General features: G+C 38.8%; 3 protein-coding genes and 1 pseudogene across 3 annotated transcripts; 3 read left to right on the plus strand and 1 right to left on the minus strand.

Moving 5' to 3' along the window:
- Nucleotides 1-1,412: 1,412 nt before the first annotated feature.
- LOC139479504 (pentraxin fusion protein-like) lies at nucleotides 1,413-18,808 on the plus strand. The gene is made up of 4 exons (XM_071262349.1): nucleotides 1,413-1,706; nucleotides 2,214-2,295; nucleotides 18,141-18,371; nucleotides 18,558-18,808. Exons 1-4 carry the CDS (start codon nucleotides 1,413-1,415, stop codon nucleotides 18,806-18,808), a joined length of 858 nt encoding a protein of 285 aa, XP_071118450.1.
- LOC139480099 (myb/SANT-like DNA-binding domain-containing protein 4) lies at nucleotides 6,783-12,028 on the plus strand (annotated as a pseudogene).
- LOC139478314 (putative nuclease HARBI1) lies at nucleotides 15,105-16,953 on the minus strand. Its single transcript, XM_071260738.1, has 5 exons — nucleotides 16,884-16,953; nucleotides 16,454-16,571; nucleotides 15,923-16,045; nucleotides 15,572-15,655; nucleotides 15,105-15,339 (listed from the first exon to the last, which is right to left on the minus strand). Exons 1-5 carry the CDS (start codon nucleotides 16,951-16,953, stop codon nucleotides 15,105-15,107), a joined length of 630 nt encoding a protein of 209 aa, XP_071116839.1.
- A 4,699-nt stretch (nucleotides 18,809-23,507) lies between the features above and the next one.
- LOC139478423 (tripartite motif-containing protein 2-like) lies at nucleotides 23,508-24,167 on the plus strand. Its single transcript, XM_071260878.1, has one exon. It carries the CDS (start codon nucleotides 23,508-23,510, stop codon nucleotides 24,165-24,167), a length of 660 nt encoding a protein of 219 aa, XP_071116979.1.
- Nucleotides 24,168-24,987: the final 820 nt, after the last annotated feature.

Genomic DNA, 24,987 nt, shown 5'->3' on the forward strand with positions numbered 1-24,987 from the left:
TTAAACTTTTCATTTCTTTCAAACAGAATTCTTTTGACAAGTACACAAAAAGGTTAGCATGAGAGGAGTACAATTGGTGCTGAAGACGATGGCTACTTCTTGCCTTAATGCCCTTGCCCAATATTTCACATAAATATTTTTTATGCTTAGGAGGTCCAGTATTTCGCATATTGTTTTTTCAGTAAAGTTCTAATTTGCTCTCGGGGCGGCAGGGTAGCCAAGTGGTTAAAGCGTTTGCTCGTCACGCCGAAGGCCCGGGTGCGATTCCCGACATGGCTACAATGTGTGAATCCCGTTTCTGGTGTTCACCGCCGTGATACTGCTGGAATATTGCTAAAAGCGGCGTAAAACCATATTCACCCACTCCAATTTACATTTATTTTTGCCCAAATTGTCTACATATCTAGCAACGGTTTCCTTTCTCAGAAATATACTATTCCTTCGTTTCACCGAACAAAAGTCACCCTCCCACTCAATATTAAGACAAACAGTTCTTGGCTCATGTCGGAGTAGTGTCAAATATCATTGGGAACATCAGTATAAACCTAAATGGAACACGTTTTGAAAGATGAATGGCAACTGACGAACTATTTCGTTGTTCGCCTGCCACACTCCTGAATGAATATCGCCAGCGATATTTGATGTTGTCTTATCTCAATATTGAACAGTGGGTGACTTTGGGTAAGTGATAAGTATAACTAATCGTAATATTACCTCCACCTATCGACATTGGCCCAGTCGTCTAGCGCGCCGCGACTCGCTGTGCAGAATTGCGTCCATTGGTAACGCCATAAACCTATGATTGTGCTATCAAATCTCGGTTCGCCCCCATTATGTTTCTAGGCTTGTCAGCACCATACACGTGTTCATGGGTTATATAACACTATTCGGGCTTTGAACCCAACGAGTCCAGATTTCAGTTTAGAAACGTGTTTGTCATGTTCATGTCAATAATGTTGTACAGCTTCCAAAATTTTAGCTATTGAAAAGACCATTACTCCAGCAGTTCTTTAAAACGAACAAAATACCTGAGCCCCTAAAATGTGCCGAGCTTAATACAGTTAAATGACACAAGACAACATGATTCTGTTATGTGCTGTAAATGCGAAAATAAGCGACCAAACCAATTTTCTCTGACAAAACAGCATGTCCTTGGCCTTCTGCGACACATTAGAGACTACAAAAATATCAACAGAAACGTTGATAAAGACGTATACTAATCTGAACAAATGACGGTGATGAATATTGTATTAAAGGATGAATATTGTATTACTGGAGGCAGTTGAACAAGTCGATAATCCGTTTGGGCGTTTGAATTTGTCGGCTCTCTTTGTCAGACGTCTCTACAACACTCGTGCAATCAACGTGTTGATATTGAAAACATATGTCTCACGTCGTTTGGTGGCTACGTGATGTTTGATACTATTTGTTGTTTGATACTTACATGCATGTTTCTTTTAGGAAATGCATGTATGCCTGAACTACAATACGGGCAGCGTCTTGTGGGATCAACATTTAAGGTAACTGATGAATCATCTCTGTTTACCTGTGCAGCAGAGTGTGGTTCATACGGGATATGCAAATCCTTCAATTTCGAATTGAGGAGAAGAGCATGTCACCTAAATAGCTTAGATGAGCTCAGTTGTCTGGAAGGTTCAAGGAAAGAGCCGGACTTCATCTACAGTTCTATCAGCAGTTGGAACCAGGTAGGATATTAAATAATTTAAGTACAACAATTAATAGATGAAAGATGGATATGTAAGAGACCGAATATTGTTTGCCATTGAGTCCAGGCATACAATTTCTTCAACCTATTTGTTTCCAGTGTGTCTATCACACACTTATGATTGTTTTGGTGAGATCTGAGGTAAAGCTATATTTCTAGAATAAATATTGTTGTCTAGAAGCCAACCCCATATACATCTAGCGACAGAAGCAACCACGTGTGATTCTATGAAGGAATATCCAAAACATACTGTGGAGACGAGGAATAGATTTGTTTTTAACAGTATTTTTTAACAGTATTATCTTACTGGCTATGTTAACAAGAAGCAGTAAGTAACTACATCTAATGCTCAATCGGTTTATCATGACAATTGCTAAATTCAAATGAAAATATTAAAAACCAACTAAATATTCTGGTGAAAATAGAAATAACTTGACAGTAATATGATGATATACTTCTGAAACATTGTCTGTATTCAATGTCACAGACTCCACTGGGTCCATGCCGTGCTATGCCGTGTAGATACACACACAGATGCAATGGGAGAAGGAATGGCAAAGTTAATTGTGGTATGTCTGGATTTTTTTTTTATTTAAACATATTTTATTCAGATTGAAATGGATTGGGAACAAGTTATCCAACTTAGGACTCCCTCTCCATGGTATTTACAAAGCTTGTACAGTAAATCATATACAAGAAAAACAGAAAAGAAGATGAGTGTAAAGATAACAAGAAATGTACAAAAGAGAGAGACTAGTATATGTACATTAAAGTGTTACCCAAATCTCTTTGTATGACTTATAAACATTTGCACTGCTTTAAAGATGTGTTGATTTTCGATAATGGACAAACATTCATTTCCGTTTAACATCAAATTTAAATCTAATTTAGCATTTTTGTTCACGGCGTTCTGTAAAATGTCCCGAATTATTATTAACATAGTTTTTCTTTGGTGGACGTACGATGGACACTTTGATAAATAATGATATGCGTTTTCACATGGATCACTACATTGACATGTTGGATCACATTTTACCTCTATTCTGTATAAATCATAATTTAACTGGCTTTTCATGTATCTTAATCGAGTATGATAAATATTCAACTTTCTAACACCATAGGAAAAATATGGAGGTGCAATGACTTGCTCTTTTTGTATGTATGTCTTGAATTGGGATCTAGATGTACAATTTCTACCTGCTGCAGGAATAGTGTTCCATAACCTTACAGTTGATGGAATAAAAGAAAACGTTGAGTGTTTTAATCTAGTATATGGAATCTCAATATTGTCTGAATTTCTTAAATTATATGATATATTTGAACCTACAGTGGTTGGTACAATGTCTTTAAGGTTAGTTGGGGCAATATTACTTTGTATTTTGTAGAACAAACATAGCTTGCGTTTCCTTCTTCGTTCTATTAACGTTTCCCATCCTGTTTCATAATACAGATGTGTGTGCGAAGTATACTTTGGGAGCCCAGTAACTACTCTGGCAGCTTCTAGTTGGAGATTTTCTAACTGAGTTGATAATTCTATATTACACCCATCCCACACTTCACACGCATATTCGAAATGGGGTCTTTGTATATACTTTATTTAATGTATTTCTGTTCAATATGAATTTTAATTTTCTCATTGAATTTATCATTTTTGATGTTGACTTAATTATGTTATCTACGTGGCAGGACCATTTTCCGTTTGATGCAAACGTTATACCCAAATGTTTATTATTTTGAACATTCTTAACTTTACATTCATCAAAGTACAAGGTAATGAGGTCTGATTCATCTTTTAAGGAAAATATAACCGCTTCTGTTTTTGTGGGTTGTATTTAATTAACCAGCGTTTTGCCCAGTTACACAGCTTGCTCAGATTTAAATTTAGAGTTGATTCAACAAGTTGATTGTCTGGTGAAGAAAAGCCGAGTGCTGTATCGTCAGCAAAGAGTTTTGTTATGCAATCTAATTCATCAGCAATGTCGTTAACAAACACAATGAATAAAAAGGGACCTAACACCGACCCCTGTGGAACGCCAGCCTTCAAAATCCTTGGCTTGGATAGAGCCCCGCTTACAAACGCTGATTGAGTACGATTGCTTATGTAACTGGACAGCCATTCAAGTAAATTCCCTTTTATACCATACATTTCTAATTTGTACATAAGCCCTCTATGCCAGACACGATCAAATGCTTTTGACACATCGCAAAAAACCATGCAATATTTTTCTCTATTATCTAAAGATATACAAATTTGATTATACAATTCAATTAATTGATGGACAGTGGAATGGCCTTTTTGAAAGCCCGACTGGTATTTAAATAACAATTTATTGTCATGAAAGTAGTTATAAAGATGCTTAAATACAACTCTTTCAAATACTTTGCCAATACAACTAATGAGCGGTATTGGTCTGTAATTTGTCACAACTGAATGATCTCCTTTCTTATACAATGGCATGACATGCGCTCTTTTCCATTCTGTTGGATATGCTTTTAAAGCCAATGAATGATTGAATAACATACATAAAACAATATTAATGCTGTTTACTGTTTTCTATAATAGGTTGTTACTTATTCTGTCTGGACCAGATGCCTTGTTAATTTGAAGACATTTTATAACGTCAGATATTTCATTTTCTGAGACAGTTAATTTGTCAAAAATACTCTTAGTGCGTTGATTGAAATATGGTAATTCTTCCCGTTCTTCTGTTAGGGTAGATATGGATTGGAAATATTCATTTAATCTCTCTGATTTTTCTAAATCGGAAAATATAGTGGGACAGTCATCGGTATCTTGTTTCCTTAACGGGGGGATGCTCGTAGATGTTCCAGAGTTTTTGACGACATATCTTAGTAATTTCCAATATGATTGTTTATTTACTATATATAGTTCCGAAAGAAATTCATCGACGTTAGAATAGAACTTTTCTTTCGCATAACTTTTCATGTTGTTGACTTTATTGCGTTGTTTTTTGTATGCTATAATATCTGTCTCCTTATTACTCCTTTTTGATTTCTTTCGTAACCTATTACGTATCCTACACTCCTTTCTTAAATGTGAATCAAACCATGGTTTGTCATTTGGTCGAATAGTGACAATTTTAGATGGAATACATTGTGTTACAAAATCATTCAATCTTTCATACAACACTTCACACATATCATCAACATTTGTACATTCATTAAATAATACAGACCAATTGGTAGTGTTTATGAGATCATTCAAGTTAACAAAGTCACCTTTGTTATAACATAAAACCTTGCGTTTATAAGCTATCTTGGTGCATATTTGTGTGTCCATTTCCATATAAGTACCTCTGTGATCAGATATTGTACTATCGAAGTCGATCACACCACTGACCTTTACATCAACATCTTCACTAACAATGATTGGATCTAAAAGTGTGCTAGATTTAGAAGTGACTCTGGTGGACTCATCAATTACATTCCTTAAATTTTTTCTGTGTAAAATTTCGTTTATGTAATTTTTCCTGTAAGATAATAAATTTTCATTTAAATCACCGACAATCACCATTTTACTAGATATATCCAATGCACCCTCGATAGAAGTATCTAACCGACTCCAAAACTGTATAGAATTGTGTTCTGGTCTGTAAACAGCACAGAGCAATAAAGGCCCTTGAGGAAGAAATATTTTTATCCATATACTTTCATCAGTAATATTTTCTAGTTCGTGCATTCTCTTGTATGTTAAACACTTAGTGATGTATATCATAACCCCTCCCCCAAAAGCATTTCTATCTTTCCGTAATGGATTATGAAATGATTGCCACTGTAAAGTTTCATTACCTACAGATTCATCCAGATGTGTTTCAGTGAAACAAACTACATCATATTCAGACAAATATTCTGCAAGATACCTTTGCTTATTACGGACACTCCTGGTGTTTAAATGGAAGATCGACAATGAGTGGTCAAGATTAGTTACATCACCGGTCAGTCTGGAGTTGTATATGTTTATATGTATATGTCTTGAATGACGATAGGAGTAAGATGGAAAATTGGTGGAATGGAAGCTGACGTGTAACACCTCCAAGATTTGTCAAACATTCAATTACACGACGAGCCATACTGCGCATGAATATCCCAAGGGCGATTTGAGGGAGTCTGTTCCACTCCACCGCCAGCGCCCGGCCAAGTTCATATATATACTCTTCAAAAAAAGAAACTTGGCATAGATGTAAAACCACTTTTTGCCAAATATCTAAAATAATTACATTAAATGAGAACCAAATAAGTCAAACAGAATGATGATGTGTCTATAATTCGCGAAAACACATGCAAAGCACATAGACGTAGCGTTTGGGGATCAATTTTACAGCTTCATCCAAACGCAACCGCCTGTAAAAAACGTGCAGCACAGGATCCTGCATTTAGGCATACAGATCCCCCTGCTGAATGGGTATAAAAATCCACATCAACAGCTGTTCATACAGTCCTTATAACGGCAGTAGAGGCGGTTACAGAATGCAAAGACTGAATGCAGCTCAACGGAACAACGCTATTGGGAGATTACAAGCTGGAGCAACTCAGCAAGAAGTGGCCAGGCACTTTGGCGTATGCAGACAGACAATCTCCGACTGTGGACCCGATACAACACCAACAGAGTTGACGACAGACCAAGGTCAGGAAGACCAAAGGTGACAACCCAAACACAAGATCGATACATCCGGCTGCGACACTTCCGAGACCGAACTACAACAGCCACGTCTACAATCACACAGATCCCTTGGGTACGCAGAATATCAGATCACACGGTACGCAACGGATTGAGGGAGGTTTGACTTTTTGCATGAAGACCTGGGCCCCGTTCCACAAAGCGATCGTTACTACAATCAATCTTAGAGACTTAGGTCGATTATAAAATCGTCTTAGCTAAAGTTTACGCTCGTTCCACAAAGCGATCTTAGGGCGATTGTAACTTTACAAGTAGCCGATCTTAACAAAGATCGGAATCTTCAGCCATGAAGATACGAAAGTTTCCCTAAGAGTGGCCTCCCTTGTTCATGTTTAGCAGACGACACATTGTCGAAATATGGCCGAATCGCAGACCTCTGTCGGCGTCAAACGCGTTCGTCGCAGCAATTTTACCGCAAGTCAGATCGCTGTCCTTGTTGATGAGGTGGCTGTTCACCACACGACACTGAATTCTTCATTCAGCTCTACCGTCACCAATAAGCTGAAAGGCAGCATATGGGAGGACATCGCTAACAAGTAAGTGAGCTGTTGACTGTCAGAATGTTATCTGATATAAAAATAAGTCAACATACGTACCCCTTAAGTATGCCTTAGTAAAACAAACTCTATAACTAATGTAACCGCCTTTTGTAAAGTCTGTAAAAGAAAACATAAAGACCCTGCGCTTCCATAATTCCAACATCGACTATCATTTACAGGATCAATGCAAATACAGCAAGTAGCCGATCAGGAACCGAATCGGATGTTCGGAAGAAGTGGGATGACATCAAACAAAAGTCCAACAAACGTACAGGTATAAAAACTTCGGCTATCTTCTCTAGATTCTTAGTATGTTTCCCTATATTATATGATATTCAATACACTACTGTAGTAGATTAATGGTACTTATGATGTATTATGTATATCCATATCATTTGACATTCTAAAAATATATGATACTTGAGAGACGCCAAGTATGTATGAGGATGATATTTGAAAAACACCTTAAAATATTGATTAAGCTCATATGCCTCAGAAAGCTGAAACAGTACTGGAGAGTATCAGGTTCGCCATCCATAAATTACAGTGAGTGCCCATTTAGATTTGCATAATTTTCTATTTCAACAAGTATGATGGGTTCACACATTTTTTTATTTAAACAAGTGTAATGGGTTCACACATTTATTATTTCATCAAAAGTATGACGGGTTCAAACTTTAATGTGCATAATAACAAAGTGTATATTTTTAATATTGAAATAAGATGTAATGAAGCTTTTGAATGGTAGTCTTTAGACATCGGTTCGATTCCGGTCAAAAGCAAATACATCCAGAATAATTATTAACTGCATGTATTGTTATTTTGTTATGCAATGTCATATTTATGATATCATTATTATTGTTATAATTGTTGCATGTTTTCTAACAACAAAGTACCTCTGTAGAAATATAAAGATTATTTTTAGTATTTTAATTGTGATGTTATTGGGACATGTTCACTGAAATAATAGTTGATATGTTGCACTTAAAATTATATATAGAAACTACATAAATATGTAATGTAATACATTCCAGATGTATGCCATGCAGGAAGATAGGTGCATGCATGCCTAATTCAACATACTATGTATATGGATACTGTACATGTACAAATAATTGCAGGTCATGTAACCTTGACACATTTGAAAATTTGTAATGTATGTATGTATGTATGTATGTATGTATGTATGTATGTATGTATGTATGTATGTATGTATGTATGTATGTATGTATGTATGTATGTATGTATGTATTAATTAAATAAGTGGAGTAAGATTGAACACAGTTTTAATAGGCTAGCGCTTTCAACTCGTACCACGTGCGAGTCTCATCTCATCAGGCCATAACTGATCAAACATGAAATACTCACATCCCCCGCCAATATGACATGTCGGGTGTGTGCAATGCATTAGCTCCCGTGAACTATGTTCACTTGGCCTTTTTGTAAAGAAATATAGTACGTTTTTCAAGATCTGCTCCGGAAGCAAAGGACTACCTCCATTTTCAGTCTAAATCAAAGTCGTTGCCATGGAAACTCGAAAAATATATTTTTTTAAAATCCCAAACTATCAAAAGGTACCAGTTCACCACTAGACCTATCTATGTGCCAAGTATGGGGAAGAAATATGGTACGGTTTTCAAGATCTGCTCCGGAAACGAGGACTACGGCCATTTTCAGTCTAAATCAAAGTTGTTGCCACGGAAACTCGAAAAATATTTTTTTTTAAAATCCCAAACTATCAAAAGGCACCAGTTCACCAATAGACCTATCTATGTGCCGAGTATGGTGAAGAAATATGGTACGGTTTTCAAGATCTGTTCCGGAAACGAGGACTACCGCCATTTTCAGTCTAAATCAAAGTCGTTGCCATGGGAACTCGAAAAATATTTTTTTTTAAAATCCCAAACTATCAAAAGGCACCAGTTTACCACTAGATCTATCTATGTGCCAAGTATGGTGAAGAAATATGGTACGGTTTTCAAGATCTGCTTCGAAAACGAGGACTATCTCCATTTTCAGTCTAAATCAAAGTTGTTGCCACGGAAACTCGAAAAATATATTTTTTTTAAATCCCAAACTATCATAAGGTACCAGTTCACCACTAGACCTATCTATGTGCCAAGTATGGTGAAGAAATATGGTACTGTTTTCAAGATCTGCTCCGGAAACGAGGACTACGGCCATTTTCAGTCTAAATCAAAGTCGTTGCCATGGAAACTCGAAAAATGTTTTTTTTAAAAATCCCAAACTGTCAAAAGGCACCAGTTCACCACTAGACCTATCTATGTGCCAAGTATGGTGAAGAAATATGGTACTGTTTTCAAGATCTGCTCCGGAAACGAGGACTACCGCCATTTTCAGTCTAAATCAAAGTTGTTGCCATGGAAACTCGAAAAATATTTTTTTTTAAAATCCCAAACTATCAAAAGGCACCAGTTTACCACTAGATCTATCTATGTGCCAAATTTGGTGAAGAAATATGGTACGGTTTTCAAGATCTGCTCCGGAAACGAGGACTACCGCCATTTTCAGTCTAAATCAAAGTCGTTGCCATGGAAACTCGAAAAATAATTTATTTTAAAATCCCAAACTATCAAAAGGCACCAGTTTACCACTAGATCTATCTATGTGCCACGTTTGGTGAAGAAATATGGTACGGTTTTCAAGATCTGCTCCGGAAACGAAATGTGACGGAGCCGGACGGACGGACGGCCCCCATTTCTATATCCCCCTTCCACTTCGTGGCGGGGGATAATAACGGACATGAAGTAGTAATATATAGTTACGTGACGTCATATATATATATATACACCTGGAACTTAATTAAGCGCCACCGAACTAAATATGACACAGAATTATGAATACCGAAAATATGCAAACAACGATTATTTATTAGACAATATGGCCCTTTCCCCACACCATCACACTGACAATGCCACGATCAACGCGATTGCTGTTGCATGCACTGCACGTGAAGCACAATACCCTTGAATTTTCTGAAATCAAGTATGGGTTTTTACCTTTGCACACCTTGAAAGGTACACATTTCTTGACAAAGACTGTCTGATCGTTGTAAAACACCACCATTCCACGTCGGAGACTGTCAGAAGCATTAAGATGGCAGGTTATTGGAATGAAAAATGCAGGATTGTCTTTAAGGGAAATTGGACGGCAACTTGGACGTCACCATTCCGTAATTGCAAGATTAGTGCAAAAATACCGTGCCAGAAATGAAGTTAAGGATAGACCACGGCTAGGTCAGCCGCGAAAGACATCCAGGCGGGAAGATGCAGCGTTATTACGGCTTGTTAGGCGACGTCCGTTTGACAACGCTACAGTTTTAAGATCACAGTGGCTAGGTGGCCGAGCAATTTCAACCAGAACCGTCCGAAATCGTTTGAAGGCAGCGGGGTATAGAGCTAGAAGACCAATCAAACGTCCACTGTTAACACAGGAACACAGACGAGCTCGTTTGGCGTGGTCAACTCAGCGTCATAACTGGAACATTCGATCATGGAGGAGTGTTCATTTTTCTGATGAAAGCCGGTTCCTTTTGCACATGGTGGACGGGCGTACACGTGTCTGGAGGCAGCCGAATACAGCCATGGCCGAACGCAACATCCTTGAAACCATTCCTTTTGATGGTGGGTCCGTAATAGTGTGGGGTTGTGTATCTTACTCATGTAAACTGGACTTGATCAGTGTACATGGCACTCTTAACGGACTTCGATATCAGCATGACATCTTGGAGACGGCAGTTATTCCCCATTTTGATAACCATCCATTGGACACAAGACCGATATTCATGGATGACAACGCCCGACCTCACAGATCACGTGCTGTCCGCGAATGTTTACGTCAGAATGCGATTGAGACATTTCCTTGGCCAGCACGAAGTCCTGATCTCAATCCCATAGAGCATCTTTGGGACATTTTAGGCCGTCAGGCTCGAGAAAGAGACCCACCTGTCCAAAATTTACGTGAACTCGATGCTGCTTTGCATGAGGAGTGGGCTAGAATACCTCAACGTCAAGTTCAACGTTTGATTCAGGGAATGAGGAAGCGTTTGGCTGACGTCACTCTTGCACAAGGAGGATACACCAAATATTGACATAAACTGTGTTTTTGGCTTCTTTAGACATTGTTCCAGGATTGCACTGAAAATCTGTTCTATATATATTAGTAATATACTAAATACTACTACTTATTCAACAGATGACAAACGAGAAAGAAGGCCCGAGAAAATAGAAAAGTGGCATGTAAGACTGGAGGAGGTCCATGTCCTGCTTCCCTGTCGGAGGTGGAAAAAAGGCACGTATTAAATACTTACAATGAAAAAAAACATTATAATGCTGAAAGCTACGAGTATGTTGTGCTTATATCCTCTTAAACATAAGAATTATATGTTCATGTACTTAATTTCTACAAGAGTATGCATTTTGCTTTTAATATTTCATTTAAATGTTTTATTTTTAACAACAAAGAACACAATCTTTTTATTTTAAATTGTCTAATGATACAAGGGCGGTCACCATGTCAGTCGAACCAATATTGGCAGATGAGCCTGTCCTTGTAAGCCTTCCAAGGGAGGAAGCAATCACTAAAAAACAGTGCATGCAGGTGAATATTGTGGTGAAAAATGAATATAAGAGTATTATCCTAAGATCATTAAGTACAGTCAGTAATACACATAAAAAAGTATATTATTCTGCATAAACAGACAAATAGTGCATGTACTTTAAGAGCATCTGAAGAAGTATTTCCAAATCATTCCTTTCAATGTCGTTATCAGCTTTCTCCTAATTCCAGGCAAGAAATGTGTGAAGCGACCCACACAAAATGCGGACCAAGTCCTTACAATTGTTGATCTGGAGACCAACAAGTTATCGGCAATAAGGGAGCTTGTTTCAATCCAGCGGCACAAGTGTGCGAGAGAGGCTACAGATTGAAAAACGTAGATTAGCTCTGGAGGAGAGAAGTTTTGGAAGTTTATCTTTTGATTTTTTTCCTGACACTACTCAATCCCCCTCTAATTGTGTTTCAGCAACTATCAAACTTAATTGAAAACTTTCTTTTTTCCACATCTTAAATGTGTGTCTAAAAATGTTCAGATGCTTTTTTGTTTCGATGAAACTAACAAAATATGGAATATTACTTAAACTATAAGTTTTGATATCATTCACATTATCCCAAGGGAGATAATCTGAAAAACAAAAGGTATGGCAGTGCAGCATGCAGTTTTGATATTTGGTCCATTTTAACTAGTATTTAGCAGATGTGTAAGTCTGATGTTGTTTAAATGAAAATAATCTATACCATTGTTTGTGGCAACAGTTCACGATGTTTAAATATAATTAGAAAGTAATATGCCACCAGACAATGATGTCATGAAACCAACAATTCGCCTAATAAAATGTTAGCTGAAATAGTGTGTGGCGGGAGAGGGGAGACGACATGATATGATAACAATGTAGTATTTGGAAGGTAGGTACTTACTTTTCTGATAACATACACTTGCATTTTACTTGTACTACTTTCGTTCAAACGAACAACAACTTGACCTGTCTCATGTCATGGAAACAAATTGAATATTGTCATGTTTGTTTTGATTTATTATGATGTCAATGGCTCACATACATAGATGTCATATCAGTTTTATAATAAGAGTGTTAGACATTACTTTTAGACAATAATGCATGGACAGTATCCAAATACTAAAATAAAACATCTGTTTAATTATGAAAGAAAATTATAATTGCACAAGTACACACAGTTTGAAATTCAAATATTTTTATCAGTTGTATTAAATCATTTACATCCAGAATATACACTTGTTCCTGTCATTATTGTTATGTTCTTAGAATTATGAATCAGAGACAGTTGATAAGTGTGAGAAATAATGAGCAATCAGCTGAGCCCTGGCCTGATTAGTCCAACAGGTTCAGAGGGTCACCGGTATCAAGTTAGGGGAATAATTGTCATAGCGATTTTTGGCAAGGCATGGGCCCCTAGAGTTGGAAAATGTGTGACAGCATTGCAGCGGTGGCAGCTTTGTGGGAGTTATCGCCTTTTTTCAAAATGGCCGCCAAAGTACGAGTTACCACATATAAGTGGCCATATCTAAGCTCATAGAGCAGGTAGGACGGTCATTCTGGTGTCTATGACAAGGTTTGAGGGGTCAAAGATTGCATTTCTGTATTTACCTAAAACATCGCAGCCTTGCTTTATATTGAAATCGAAGATTGCTGTCAAAATGTCTCCTGGCCAGCATATAAAACGCCTTATTAAAGCTCCTAGAGCAGTGAAACAAGTGTTTTTGGTGTTCATGATCAGGGTTGAGATGTCAAAGATAATTTTGCTTGTCTTAACCTAAAATGAGAAATCCTTCCTTTAAATGTGAATCCAAGATGGATATCCAAAACATTTAAACTCTTGTTATATGCACATAGTTCACGACGAATCTGAACTACCGGGCAAAAGAAAGTTTTTACTTTAGAAATTGTTGTATAAAAAACAAAAAAAGCTGGTACAGGTTTGAACCCCCGCAGAAAACATTCGCCCAAAGGCAACATGACCACAACCACAACGCAGATTTTTGAACACAGTTTTCCAAATCATGCATTGTTGAAAACGTGCAAAACGTGATTTTGAGACATTGGTCCACATGCATGTTCATGATTGTGGCATAAGAACCGACGTTGGACAGAGCAGGCATTCAGTAAGATAAAAAAAACAAAAAAAACCCAAAAAGAATATGCCCAGACTTACACAAGCACAACGAGACAGAGCGATTGGTATGGCCAATATGGGGGCTACTCAACGTCAGAGAGCCAGAACCTTCAACTGCTCCCAGACCACCATCAGCAAGTTGATAAACCGCTACCAACAGACAAGACGGACTCAAGACCGGCCAAGATCGGGAAGACCGAGAGTGACAACTCCGGCCGAAGACCGCTACATCCGACAGATTCACCTCCGAAACAGATGTGTGACGGCGATGTCAACGGCGGCAACAGCACAAGGGCATGCCATGAGCAGACGATCAGTCCTTCGACGACTTCGTACGGCTGGTATACGAGCCTACCGACCCTTATGTGGAATGGCCTTGACCCGTCTACACCGTCAACGCAGACTGCAATGGGCACGAACTGTACGTCGGTGGCAGCGACGTGACCGGGCGAGAGTGCTCTTTATAGATGAAAGTCGATTCTGTCTGTTCAGGAACGATGGCAGAGTTCAAGTTTTTCGACGAAGGGGAGAGCGACTGGCGCCAAACTGCATTAGAGAAGTTCACCCGTTTGGAGGTGGGTGCGTCACGGTATGGGGTGGCATTTGTGGCCAGATTACAACACGGCTGGTTATCATCCGAGGAAACCTGAATGCTCAGCGATACAGGGATGAAGTGTTGGGACCTGTTGTGGTGCCCTTTTTTTCAACATCAGCCAAGAAGATCAATTTTGCAACAAGACAACGCAAGGCCTCACACTGCACGAATTGTTCAAGACTACCTGAACAATGTCAACGTCAACATATTGCCCTGGCCACCTTGTTCTCCAGATATGAACCCCATTGAACATCTCTGGGATCATCTTGATCGTCACCTGAGATAACATGTACCGCCTCATGCGAACTGACAGGAACTTAAACAGACTCTATTCGAACTTATAGAACAGGATTCCTGTTGACATTATCCGCCGACTGACGACGTCAATGAGGAGGCGTGTGTTGGCGTGCATGGATGCCCAGGGTGGTCACACTCGCTATTGATGACGTGTTACCTGACTACCTGAGTCATTAATGGACTCTTCATGCACTTTTTCAATGAACTGATTTGTGTAATTTTAAATGTGGACCCCTTGACTTTTTCTTTGTGTATTGCGGATTTTCATATAAAAACATGCTCCGATGGTTTTGGTAAAGGCAGAAATGAAATCTTTGACCCCTCAAACCTAGCCATAGACACCAGAATGACCGTGCTACCTGCTCAATGAGCTTAGATATGGCCACTTATATGTAACTCGTATTTTGGAGGCCATTTTGAAAAAAAGGTGATAACACCCACAAAGCTGCCACCGCTACAATGCTATCACACATTTTCCAACTCTAGGGGTCCATACCTTGCTAAAAATCGGTATGAGCATTATTCCCCTAACTTGATACCGGTGGCCAAAGATTTGGACCGAGGCTGATGGCCTAGGTGTCCATCTTGAACATTACCCTGGTAGATGACATGGGCTTCCTGGTCTTCTTCCAGCATTTGTGGTAATGGCACTTTCTCATCCATACAGAAATTATGCAACTTAAATGCAGCCATGATCACTTGACAGTTCTTGCTGGTTGAAAATGGGAGGCACCTAGTAGATTTGTGAAGACACCTGTTATACATGAAAGAGACATTTTTAACAAAGTTGAAGAAAGGCATGTGGACATTTAGTTGTGTTTTGATGAACTGAGCAGAAATTTATACTGAAAACACTACATATGAATCTTCAACTTCATCATCAATAAATTTTAAAATATTGAAACATTTAAATAGCCCAAAGTATACATGAATTTATTCGAATTCACAACTGCTTATTAAATTCAATTTGTGAATATTTTTGCAACCTGAACCTAGACTTTAGAACTCCAAATGCTCTCTCAATGGTGTTTCTTGTTCGGCAGTGTGAAGACTTGTAACGTTCTTCGTGTCTTGTTTTTGGGTCAAGTACAGGTGTTGGAGCCATGGTCTGCATCCATAACTGTAACATTATCCAAACATATTACCCACATTGTGGATAAGGCGACCTAGGCCAAAACTACTTTTCACAATCACTGCTTCAATCATCTGAAGATATTGTGATGTATGTTAAAGATTTTTTTAAGTTCAGTCAAACTCATTTGAATAGCCCATTTATAAAAAAATTAATAAAAAATCCAATTGTAAAATATACCAAAAATATTATTGCAAATATTTACCCAGAGTCTCCAAGAAGAAATCCATCAGGGCAATTCCTATTAAACTGTTCTCCAATTGAGCTGTTGGTTAGAATTGATGCATCATGGGCTGAGCCTTGCCATTTTGTAACAACATTAGTAAATCTGAAAATAGTAAGAACAAAAAACCAAGATGACAAGTTTTCAACAAACAGACATTATGAAGGGTTTATACTATGGACAAGAAGTTACTTCCTTTATATATTAATGTGATGTGTAACATTGCCACACTGATTTGAATCATATGACTTGTGGTTATTATAAATAACTGTTTTACACAACAAAGTATGACTTTAACATGTGTGATATCCTTAAGTAACCCAAAACGTACCCCACTAAAAAACTGCTTATTGCCTATTGGCTTATAGATATCATGGGCGTTTCTACTGAGAGGTACAATGGTCGTATCTAATGTAAACAGGAAGACTTGGTCGCCACATTTTTCTTTATTTTGATACATTTGCGTGTTCTTTTTATTCACTGACATGGGGGAGGGGGCACTGTATAAATTACCTCAAGTTTGCATCGCAAATGGCTTGCACATTAATGGCATGGAAGCCCTTTCGGCACACGTATGCTGCTTCCTCATCGGCAGGGGGCCTCCCGATTGGCACAAGTGACCCGTCTATGGCTCCGATGACACGGGGGAACCCGGCAAGTCGTTAAAAATCGTGCTTCACATTATGTAAATTGTCAAGATCAAAACGGATATTATTGATAGAGTTGCAAATGGCGTCTACAGTCGGGTGAAACACCCGGGACACACTTGACTTCACAGTCCCGTGAAGGTCGCCCAACTCAACGAAAAAAACACCCTTGCTTAAATATCTCAAAGTCAGGAGTAACTTCGTTTCTGGGGAGAGGGAATGCGAACGCTGGATTGCTGGTGTAATGGACGGAGAGACTACTTCGAGCAGTATCAAGAGGGCGTGGCGTGGCATACGATATCGCGCATGGGTCGTCGGTGTGAAGCGGTGATTGATGCACGTGGTGGGCACAACCGATACTGACATTTTAACTGTATCGTGTACGAGTGTCTGTCTAGGTGACACGATTAATGTTTTGAACATTGTGTACATTGATCTTCAAACAGTGTTACAATTATGGTTTCTGTGTCCTATTTAGAAACAATCGCATTATATTACATTTTGGAAGTCAGTGTGAAGTTTCTTTTTTTGAAGAATATATATATATATATATATATATATATATATATATATATATATATATATATATATATATATGAAACAAAACAAATATAACATATTCAAATGAAGTTCATAAAAAAATGTTGTATTTTCAAATTTTACAAAAAATATTTACAAATACTGATCAGAAACGAGAAAATACTCGTGCCATGCTCGTTAACAGCTCTGATTCATCACATCAAAGTGCTAACCATCTGATAATCATCAAAGTGCATCACTTTTGGCTTCACACACACACACACACACACGCGCGCGCGCGCGCGCACGAAAATTAGACTGGCATGCCGTGATATAACTCAAATACTGTTCAAAGCGACGTAACATTGAACACATTTACTCTCATTCTTTATGTCTACGAGAAACTGCAAAAGGTTTTGAAAAATTTCACAGGGAAGTCAGTATTATGCAAATACAATATACATTAGAACATTTGTATTATTGCCAATTCAAAGCCGTAATTATAACAAGAAAGACTTAGGAATTGGGTGCAATACTGCTCTGAGCTTGGAACATCTGTTGTATCACGACATGATAGCTTAATGTGGGAAGTGTCAAAGTGAAGAATATCGAATTCATTGACCAACCAACTACCAATTGCCCCCAATGACTTATCCACACACGCACACGTGCTGACTTTATATGCTTGTTGTTTAATGTCACACACAGCAAGGTTCCAGTGATAAGTATATGACGGCGACCAGTAAATAATCCAGTCTGGCCAGACAATACGTGTTTGGGATACGATTCAACCACGTCAGCAAGCCCGACCACACTATCCCGTTAAACAACAAACAAGGGTGGCTGAAGACCTATTCACGGGACGACTTTGTATGCATTCGTATCAACCACACGCGTAGCGGAATGTACACATGTACGGCATATACGAACTATGGGACTCAAGACATCATAAATTCTCTCCAACTAAGTCATATAACCAGCACATCTTCAACCTGTTAGTTGCCTTTAATCTGAAATTATATATTTTCTCACAGCGGAGGAAGGTTTGCATAATATTGCCAAGAACAAGCCTACAAATGCAAGTTCTCTATTCGACAAAAAGCACCAGCCTAGTGTTGCAGTGGACGGTGACTTAAGAGCAAGGTGGTCTTTTGGCTCCTGTTTTCATGTAAAGATCGGTGATTTATCACCATGGTGGCAGGTGGACCTGCGTGACACCTACATCGTTGTGGAAGTCCGTGTCACCAGTAGACAAGACTGTTGTAGTAAGACAAACGTTTGTTGGATCTTTCAACATTATATTTGCTGATATTTCAAACATAAAAACAAACGTCAAGCACATTGTTTTTAATACAGTATTCGCCTCTATATTATTAACAATGAGTCGCAAAGGAATCTTTAAATTTGTTAATAACTTATGTTGTACACGTTACGTAACACTGATGTTTCAGCTAAACGCCTGCACGACTTTTCTCTGGACATGTACCAAGCCGACCCAATGGTTAACCATTATCTCAGTTCACAACTGTGTTACATGTACAGCGGAGCCGTCACAGAACCTGGCAAAACTGTTGCCATACAGTGCACCTCACCCGTGACTGGACGCTACCTGAGAGTTAGTGGAAAGAAAACAAAAAATAGAAACGACTTGCTGCAGTTTTGTGAAGTTGAGGTCTTTGGCTTCAAGCTGATACATTGGTAAGATTGCATAGCTAGGTGATATGCCATTCTTTTATCAACAACTAGCAGGACCTGTTTTTTAGGCCAGATATTATACTTTAAGATGATATTTTAGTCGTACCACCAGTAGCACCGTGGCTACTCTGAATTACAATTGATTAGTTTAACGCAGGATCACACAAGAAAGAATATGTTTGACATGACTTCACTCCAAGGACAGTTTCTGTTGCTGATACTACCATATTCCATTGTCTGGTTATCGAATGACCTCATCCACTGCGCTGCTGGTGATAGGCACCTGTTAGGGGAGCCAATTATATCTCGAAAATAGAAATGGTATAGTCAACATTGTCTAAAGCTTTATTTGAGTGGGTAATTAATTTCCGGGGAATGAATTACCATTGTCTTTCTCAAATTTTTAAGCATTAATGTACAACGTTTTAGTGTCTAAACAGCAATAGAACTGTGTATGTAAGACGTACGGTTACGTGTATATTTCACATGAATGTGTGTTCAACACTTTCTTTACATACACTGTGTTTACACTACTTTCGTGTACATTGAAGTGATGGTTTACAAGGTGTTCCTTTAGAGAGGTATTTACTCACGTGACTTGTTTTGATTTACAGAATATTCCATTGTCCAACGACAGCTGAGGGCTCTTACCGTCAGTGATTAGTCGCGGGATGGAGAAGATTTTTTGTTTGTTTACATGTTCTTTAAAGCAGCACTCGGGTATATTCCATCTATTTGGAATACAACCGCCTCTAAATAATTCAGTCTGGAACAGTCAAACTAGTTGTATTATTAGCAACATCACCGACCTGACCACCTATGAAATAAGTCGCCTTATTTACCGTCATCATACGAGAAGGAGAAGATGTCTGGGTGACGATTATGTGTTTATGAACTGTGTCAGTTGGGACACTACGACAGCTGTAGTGAACTGTAGTGTTGTGTAATGTGTTTAGTCGGGCTTTGTGCATTCAGACTGTTTTGTTGTATCTGCTCTTTATATAAATATAACTTGTTGTTACCCTGTCTGGCGCTCGGCATTAAGGGGCTAAAACATGGACTGGTCAGCTCGGAATCTGAGTGGGATATTCATGTTAAACTGCGGCATGGTATCTCAGTGAGCTAGCACTATAAATCGGCATCAGTCCGGACTTGTACAAGCAGCCACACACACACACGTACATGCATGTCGCTATGTAAGTGCAATAATCTTGGACGCGATGTTAAACCCCATTTCACCTCACCTTATATAAACATAGGTGCAATTTAACGGAGGCCTTTACAGTATATAAGAAGTTCTTATCCATAAATTCTGTCTACTTTGTCATCCGTCAACTTCTAAGTAAGGCCTATCAAACAATTATGAGTGTGTATGTTTTACGACCCATGTAGCAATATTCCAGTAATACCCCACCAGAAACGGGTTTCACACATTGTACCTAGGAGGAGAATTGAAACCGGGTCTTCATCGTGATGCGCGACCGCTTTAACCACTACCCCACCGTCCCAGCAAAATGTAATTTTCTTTATCGACCAACTTTATTTTGATTGGTTTTTATCCAAACCTGAAATATATCTATGTATCATTCTATTTCTATCATTGTTACGTTGTCAAAAGGACTCATGTGTGAAATGAAACTGCGTAAACCAAGACCAAATTCAATAAACATTATTGAACCATATCGTGTTAAAGAGTTGTTATTGTTTTTGTTAGAACTTTTAACTGTTCACATGGACGTACAGTTTATACATGCATATATAATTAGACGAATATCTAGATTTTTAAAAATCACTCTTTAAGGCGTATTATCCTCGACTCTTTTCAAGCGAACATTGAGCTCTGGATTGTAGGACATTGAGCACTGAAACATGGGAATAAAATTGGTTATTGAACCTAACCCTCGACAATGGTTCCTCAAGAAGGATTGTCAATGGGAAATGTTCACTAAATGTCAGTGAACAGTGCTATTGTGCTCTAGCAAACATTGTCCTTGACAATGATATCTAGTGTTCATTGCCCCCCATGACATTGAAAACTACGTCACACGCCCTGTCACATGCATAGCACACCATTGGTAACTCGTTGCAAACGGGTGCCATAAAGGTTGCACACATACATGGGCCATGTGCTCTCAACGCCAGTAGGGCGGTGGGTTACTCGAATGGTCACGCCAAAGCCCCGGGTTTGATTCGGAAGCGTATATACCAGAAACGAAAAAAACATCGATGCCAGACAGATATCATAAATATATATACAACAGGCATCAGAAGTGTCTGTACCAGACGAGTCAGGGATATCAATGCCACAGGAGTCTCAAGTGTCAAAACCGCAGATATTTGCTCAGTCCAACAAAGCTAACAAAGGTGTCGGCCACTGGGACGAATTATGAACTGTAAGAACTATAGGAGATCACTCTATTTTATGAGCTGCCATTGGTGTACCAGAACACTTGACATATTATGAGTGTTTTAATTAGGTGCCACAAAAATCATCAGAACTACAACTACAATATATACTGCCTCACAAAAACAGAAAATTACAGTTAATCAGAGAATTTCAGTTAAAGTACTAAGTCTGTTACAATACATTGCACGATCTGAAAGAAAGGGCTCGTTAAATCGACGGCGTAAAAAAGTCGTAAACACGAGTGTTGACCATGAGTGTACCAACAGTGCAAACACAGAAAATTATGAGATCAGGTATTTTACATCAGGTAAGTTTTACCTGTATCATTCAGGCTAACTTGGGCAGTCCAGAATGAACAGTCACAATTGCACGTACCAGGACTGCATTCGCTCGTCCTTGCTGAAACTCAATCGGACTCTACACAACCAACAAGTGTCGACGTGGCGCACTGGCACTTTTTGGATAAAGCTCTAAAGGTAAGGTTAGCTCCTACAGCTATAAAGGCATGTCTAAATAATAACGGAGCAGCATCGTTCATCACGAACATATCTTTGCTTCCATGGGTGTAATGGTAATGGTATCGTAGAAAGAAAGCCTTCGTCGTAACCATCGTGGCGTCATAACTGTCTATATATATATATATATATATACATACAGAGAGAGAGAGAGAGAGAGAGAGAGAGAGAGAGAGAGAGAGAGAGAGAGAGAGACAGACTGTCTGGCGACACCGTGGGGAACGTTTTTCGGATGCTTGTGTTGTGTTGTGTTGAGAGAGACTCGTGGGGTGGTCCGAGCATCATGGTGTGGGGTGGAATTGGTCTTACACAGAGGGTCGGACTTGTGGTCTTCCAGTACATCGGTCCAGGGAAAGGTAATGGTGTCACAGCAGCTCGGTACATTGATCAAGTCTTGAGACGACACGCCATACCTCATTTGGCACTTCGCCGCAACCACAAGTTTCAACATGATGAATAGGCCCGTGCCCACACTGCGAGAGCAACAAGAGACTTCCTCCAGCAGAATGGCATCAGAACAATGCAGTGGCCTGCTCTCAGAGAGAGAATAGACACAAAACATCTGCATTCTCTTTTGATTAAAACTATTTTTCTCCCAGTTTCAATAGGTATATTAAGTTTTAAAATTAAGTTAGACTCGCCAAACAGTTTTCTTCAGTTCGTTTAATTAAAACACATATTCTCTTGTTTGAACGCTCAATTATTTTTCAGGAATGTAGAGTTGTTTGTCAACTATACATTATCTTGAACCACCATTTATATTAATTTCCACTTGGAATTGACGGAACTATATTTTGCATTTATTGACAAGATTATTTTCCGAAAACATGGGGTTCGAACCCGGATGGTTTGATCTGAGAACGTGTAATTGTAATTTGTACATTCAGTTAATAGATATTGTTTTAGTTCTTTTCAACATGATCACACCTGTCACAAATCACCATATGAAAATTACAATTGGAACATTCATTGTACATGTCTTTCCCAACAAATCCGACAGATAAGTTAATCCAGATTGTATTGAAAAGGAAGCATGTATTTAATAATCGCAAAAAGCTAGAACAGATACTCCCGGAGTAAACTGGATATATGCCTTAACAATTGGAACAACATCTAGGGTTGCCCTAACCTGATAACAAAAAAATTGTGATGAAAACAACAATATACCCGTGTGACGTATTATATTTCCAAGTGACAGGGTGTGGATTGTACAATTCACAGCTTTCATGCGCAAAAAAGTAATCGGTAACAGGTGGCGGTTGATCAAGTTAACACAACTTTATAAACTGATACTGAAAAACGATATTCATGAGTGAAAGAGATAGTCACGAGCCTATGTTAGCGGGTAATAATCCTCAATTTACACCTCTTTTTCTGTCCAGCCCTGGCAACATGACATCCACTGCAACATCGTTACTGAAGCATAAAAACCCGGGAAGGAGGCCTGACCCGCACAAAAATACAAAAGGAAGGGTTTCCTTTGCTGAAAATGTTGCAAACTTCATCGTTACATTGAAAAGGCGAAGGAGCAGTGTGAAGGATTCGTTCGATGGTGACAACAAGCAGCCACAAAAAAAATTCAATTTCAAAAAGTCAATTTGTTTAATAAGTTTGGTGCAACTCGTGAACCAAACCTTGTTGATGCCAAATACGTCTCGTATGTTTACGACGGAGCCATATTAATCACCGATTTCTTAGATGGAAGGGTAGTTCAATATGAACGAAGTGGCTTACCAAAGAGAACATTTTTGACAAGCGAGTATTCCGAGCCTCGTGGAGCAGTAATGACGCCAGAAGGTAACGTGGCCGTAACGCAGCGACGTCAACGTTGCGTGACGGTGTGGACGACAGATGGTCACTGCTTAGGAGAATTTGGGCAAGATCTACTGCAATGTCCAACTGGATTAGGAGTGGATAGATCAGGCAGACTTTACGTCAGTGATGAGGAGGAGAATGACGTATACGTGTTTCACCAAACAGGGAGGATTTCACACAGATTTTCGGATACCATGAAAACGACACTGTGTCAACCTCGATATGTGTGGTGCTCTCGCTCAGACCGTGTGTTAGTATCTGATTCTGGGAACCATTGTGTGAAGGTTTTCAACACTCATGGAAAGCTTCTTTTCCATTTTGGATCTTATGGAAATAAAGATGGCCAGTTCAAATTCCCATACGGAGTGTGTGCAGACCAAGATGATAACATCATAGTTGCCGATCACTATAATGACCGGGTGGTTTTGTTTTCTCCTTGCGGTGAATTCCTACAGAATCTTGTCACCTCAGCCAAAGGCCTGAATAGGCCATGTGGTGTTGCAGTAAGATCATCACACACCAGGAAACTCCACATCACACACGGGGACCTCATGTCGTTGGAAGTGGTTGTATTCAATATGGTCCCATTAGAGTATCACATCCAAGTAGATATGGAACAAAATGTTTGAAATGGAATTGTTCCGAGCGAAGAATGAAACTATATGTACGTTGTAGTTATCTAGACTTACCCGCTAGACTGTTAGACTTGCATGGGCGGTACTGAATATATGTCTTTCAGGGTCTGTTTGACAAACTAAAGTACTGTCGTAAATGCTAGAAAACTGCTTTTTGACTGTTAAAAAAGAATATAATTTTTCACAGACTGTTGTTATTGAAATATGGAGTAACTACCGATCGACCTTCATGTGGTTTGAAGTATTTCAGTCACAAGGAGTCCTATCGACAAGTTTACAGGAGACAAATTCGAACGAAAACAGGAAGTTTACTTTTATTTTAAGTCCAATGGTGGCAGTCTAAAACGGACTATATAACTATGCGCACGTGACTCCGTTATAATGATAATAATTTAGTCTTAATAAAACATCTAATCCACATACAAAAATCATTTTGAGAAAATTTTAGATGTGCATCTTCTAAAATGACAAAATGATGCTGCGTGTGTTTTGTTAACATTGCTCCCATGATACATGTTACATTACACTTGCATAGCCATAACCATGGTACACGATATGGAGTCTGTGCTGGGAAATGTATACAAGTTTTTTACACTTTAGAGAGATAGAGGGAAACCATTTAGATAGTGTGAATTACCGAACTGCCCAAGCTATTGTATTTTCAATTCATACCGTCAAGTCTACAGAATGATAAATAAAACAAACCAGGTATAGGAGTCGTCTCAAAAAAAAAAAACACCTAACAATTAATGTTAACTGCACTAACTATTTTTCTCCAAGAGATTGGATTTCGATACACTGCGCGTGGCGATGA

The sequence above is a fragment of the Haliotis cracherodii genome, unplaced genomic scaffold (genome assembly GCF_022045235.1).
Source record: "Haliotis cracherodii isolate W230 unplaced genomic scaffold, xgHalCrac1.p SCAF_4, whole genome shotgun sequence".
NCBI classification, from domain to species: Eukaryota; Metazoa; Mollusca; class Gastropoda; order Lepetellida; family Haliotidae; genus Haliotis; species Haliotis cracherodii.

Coding starts and splice junctions, on each gene's coding strand:
- LOC139479504 (XM_071262349.1), top strand. CDS start 1,413: ATGTTTGATACTATTTGTTGTTTGATACTTACATGCATGTTTCTTTTA. Junction 1,707..2,213: donor CTATCAGCAGTTGGAACCAG/GTAGGATATTAA, acceptor TCAATGTCACAG/ACTCCACTGGGTCCATGCCG. Junction 18,372..18,557: donor CAGTAGACAAGACTGTTGTA/GTAAGACAAACG, acceptor CTGATGTTTCAG/CTAAACGCCTGCACGACTTT.
- LOC139478314 (XM_071260738.1), bottom strand. CDS start 16,953: ATGTCAGTATCGGTTGTGCCCACCACGTGCATCAATCACCGCTTCACA. Junction 16,572..16,883: donor GACGACCCATGCGCGATATC/GTATGCCACGCC, acceptor GTGTCATCGGAG/CCATAGACGGGTCACTTGTG. Junction 15,340..15,571: donor GTTCTAAAGTCTAGGTTCAG/GTTGCAAAAATA, acceptor CATGTATAACAG/GTGTCTTCACAAATCTACTA.
- LOC139478423 (XM_071260878.1), top strand. CDS start 23,508: ATGACGCCAGAAGGTAACGTGGCCGTAACGCAGCGACGTCAACGTTGC.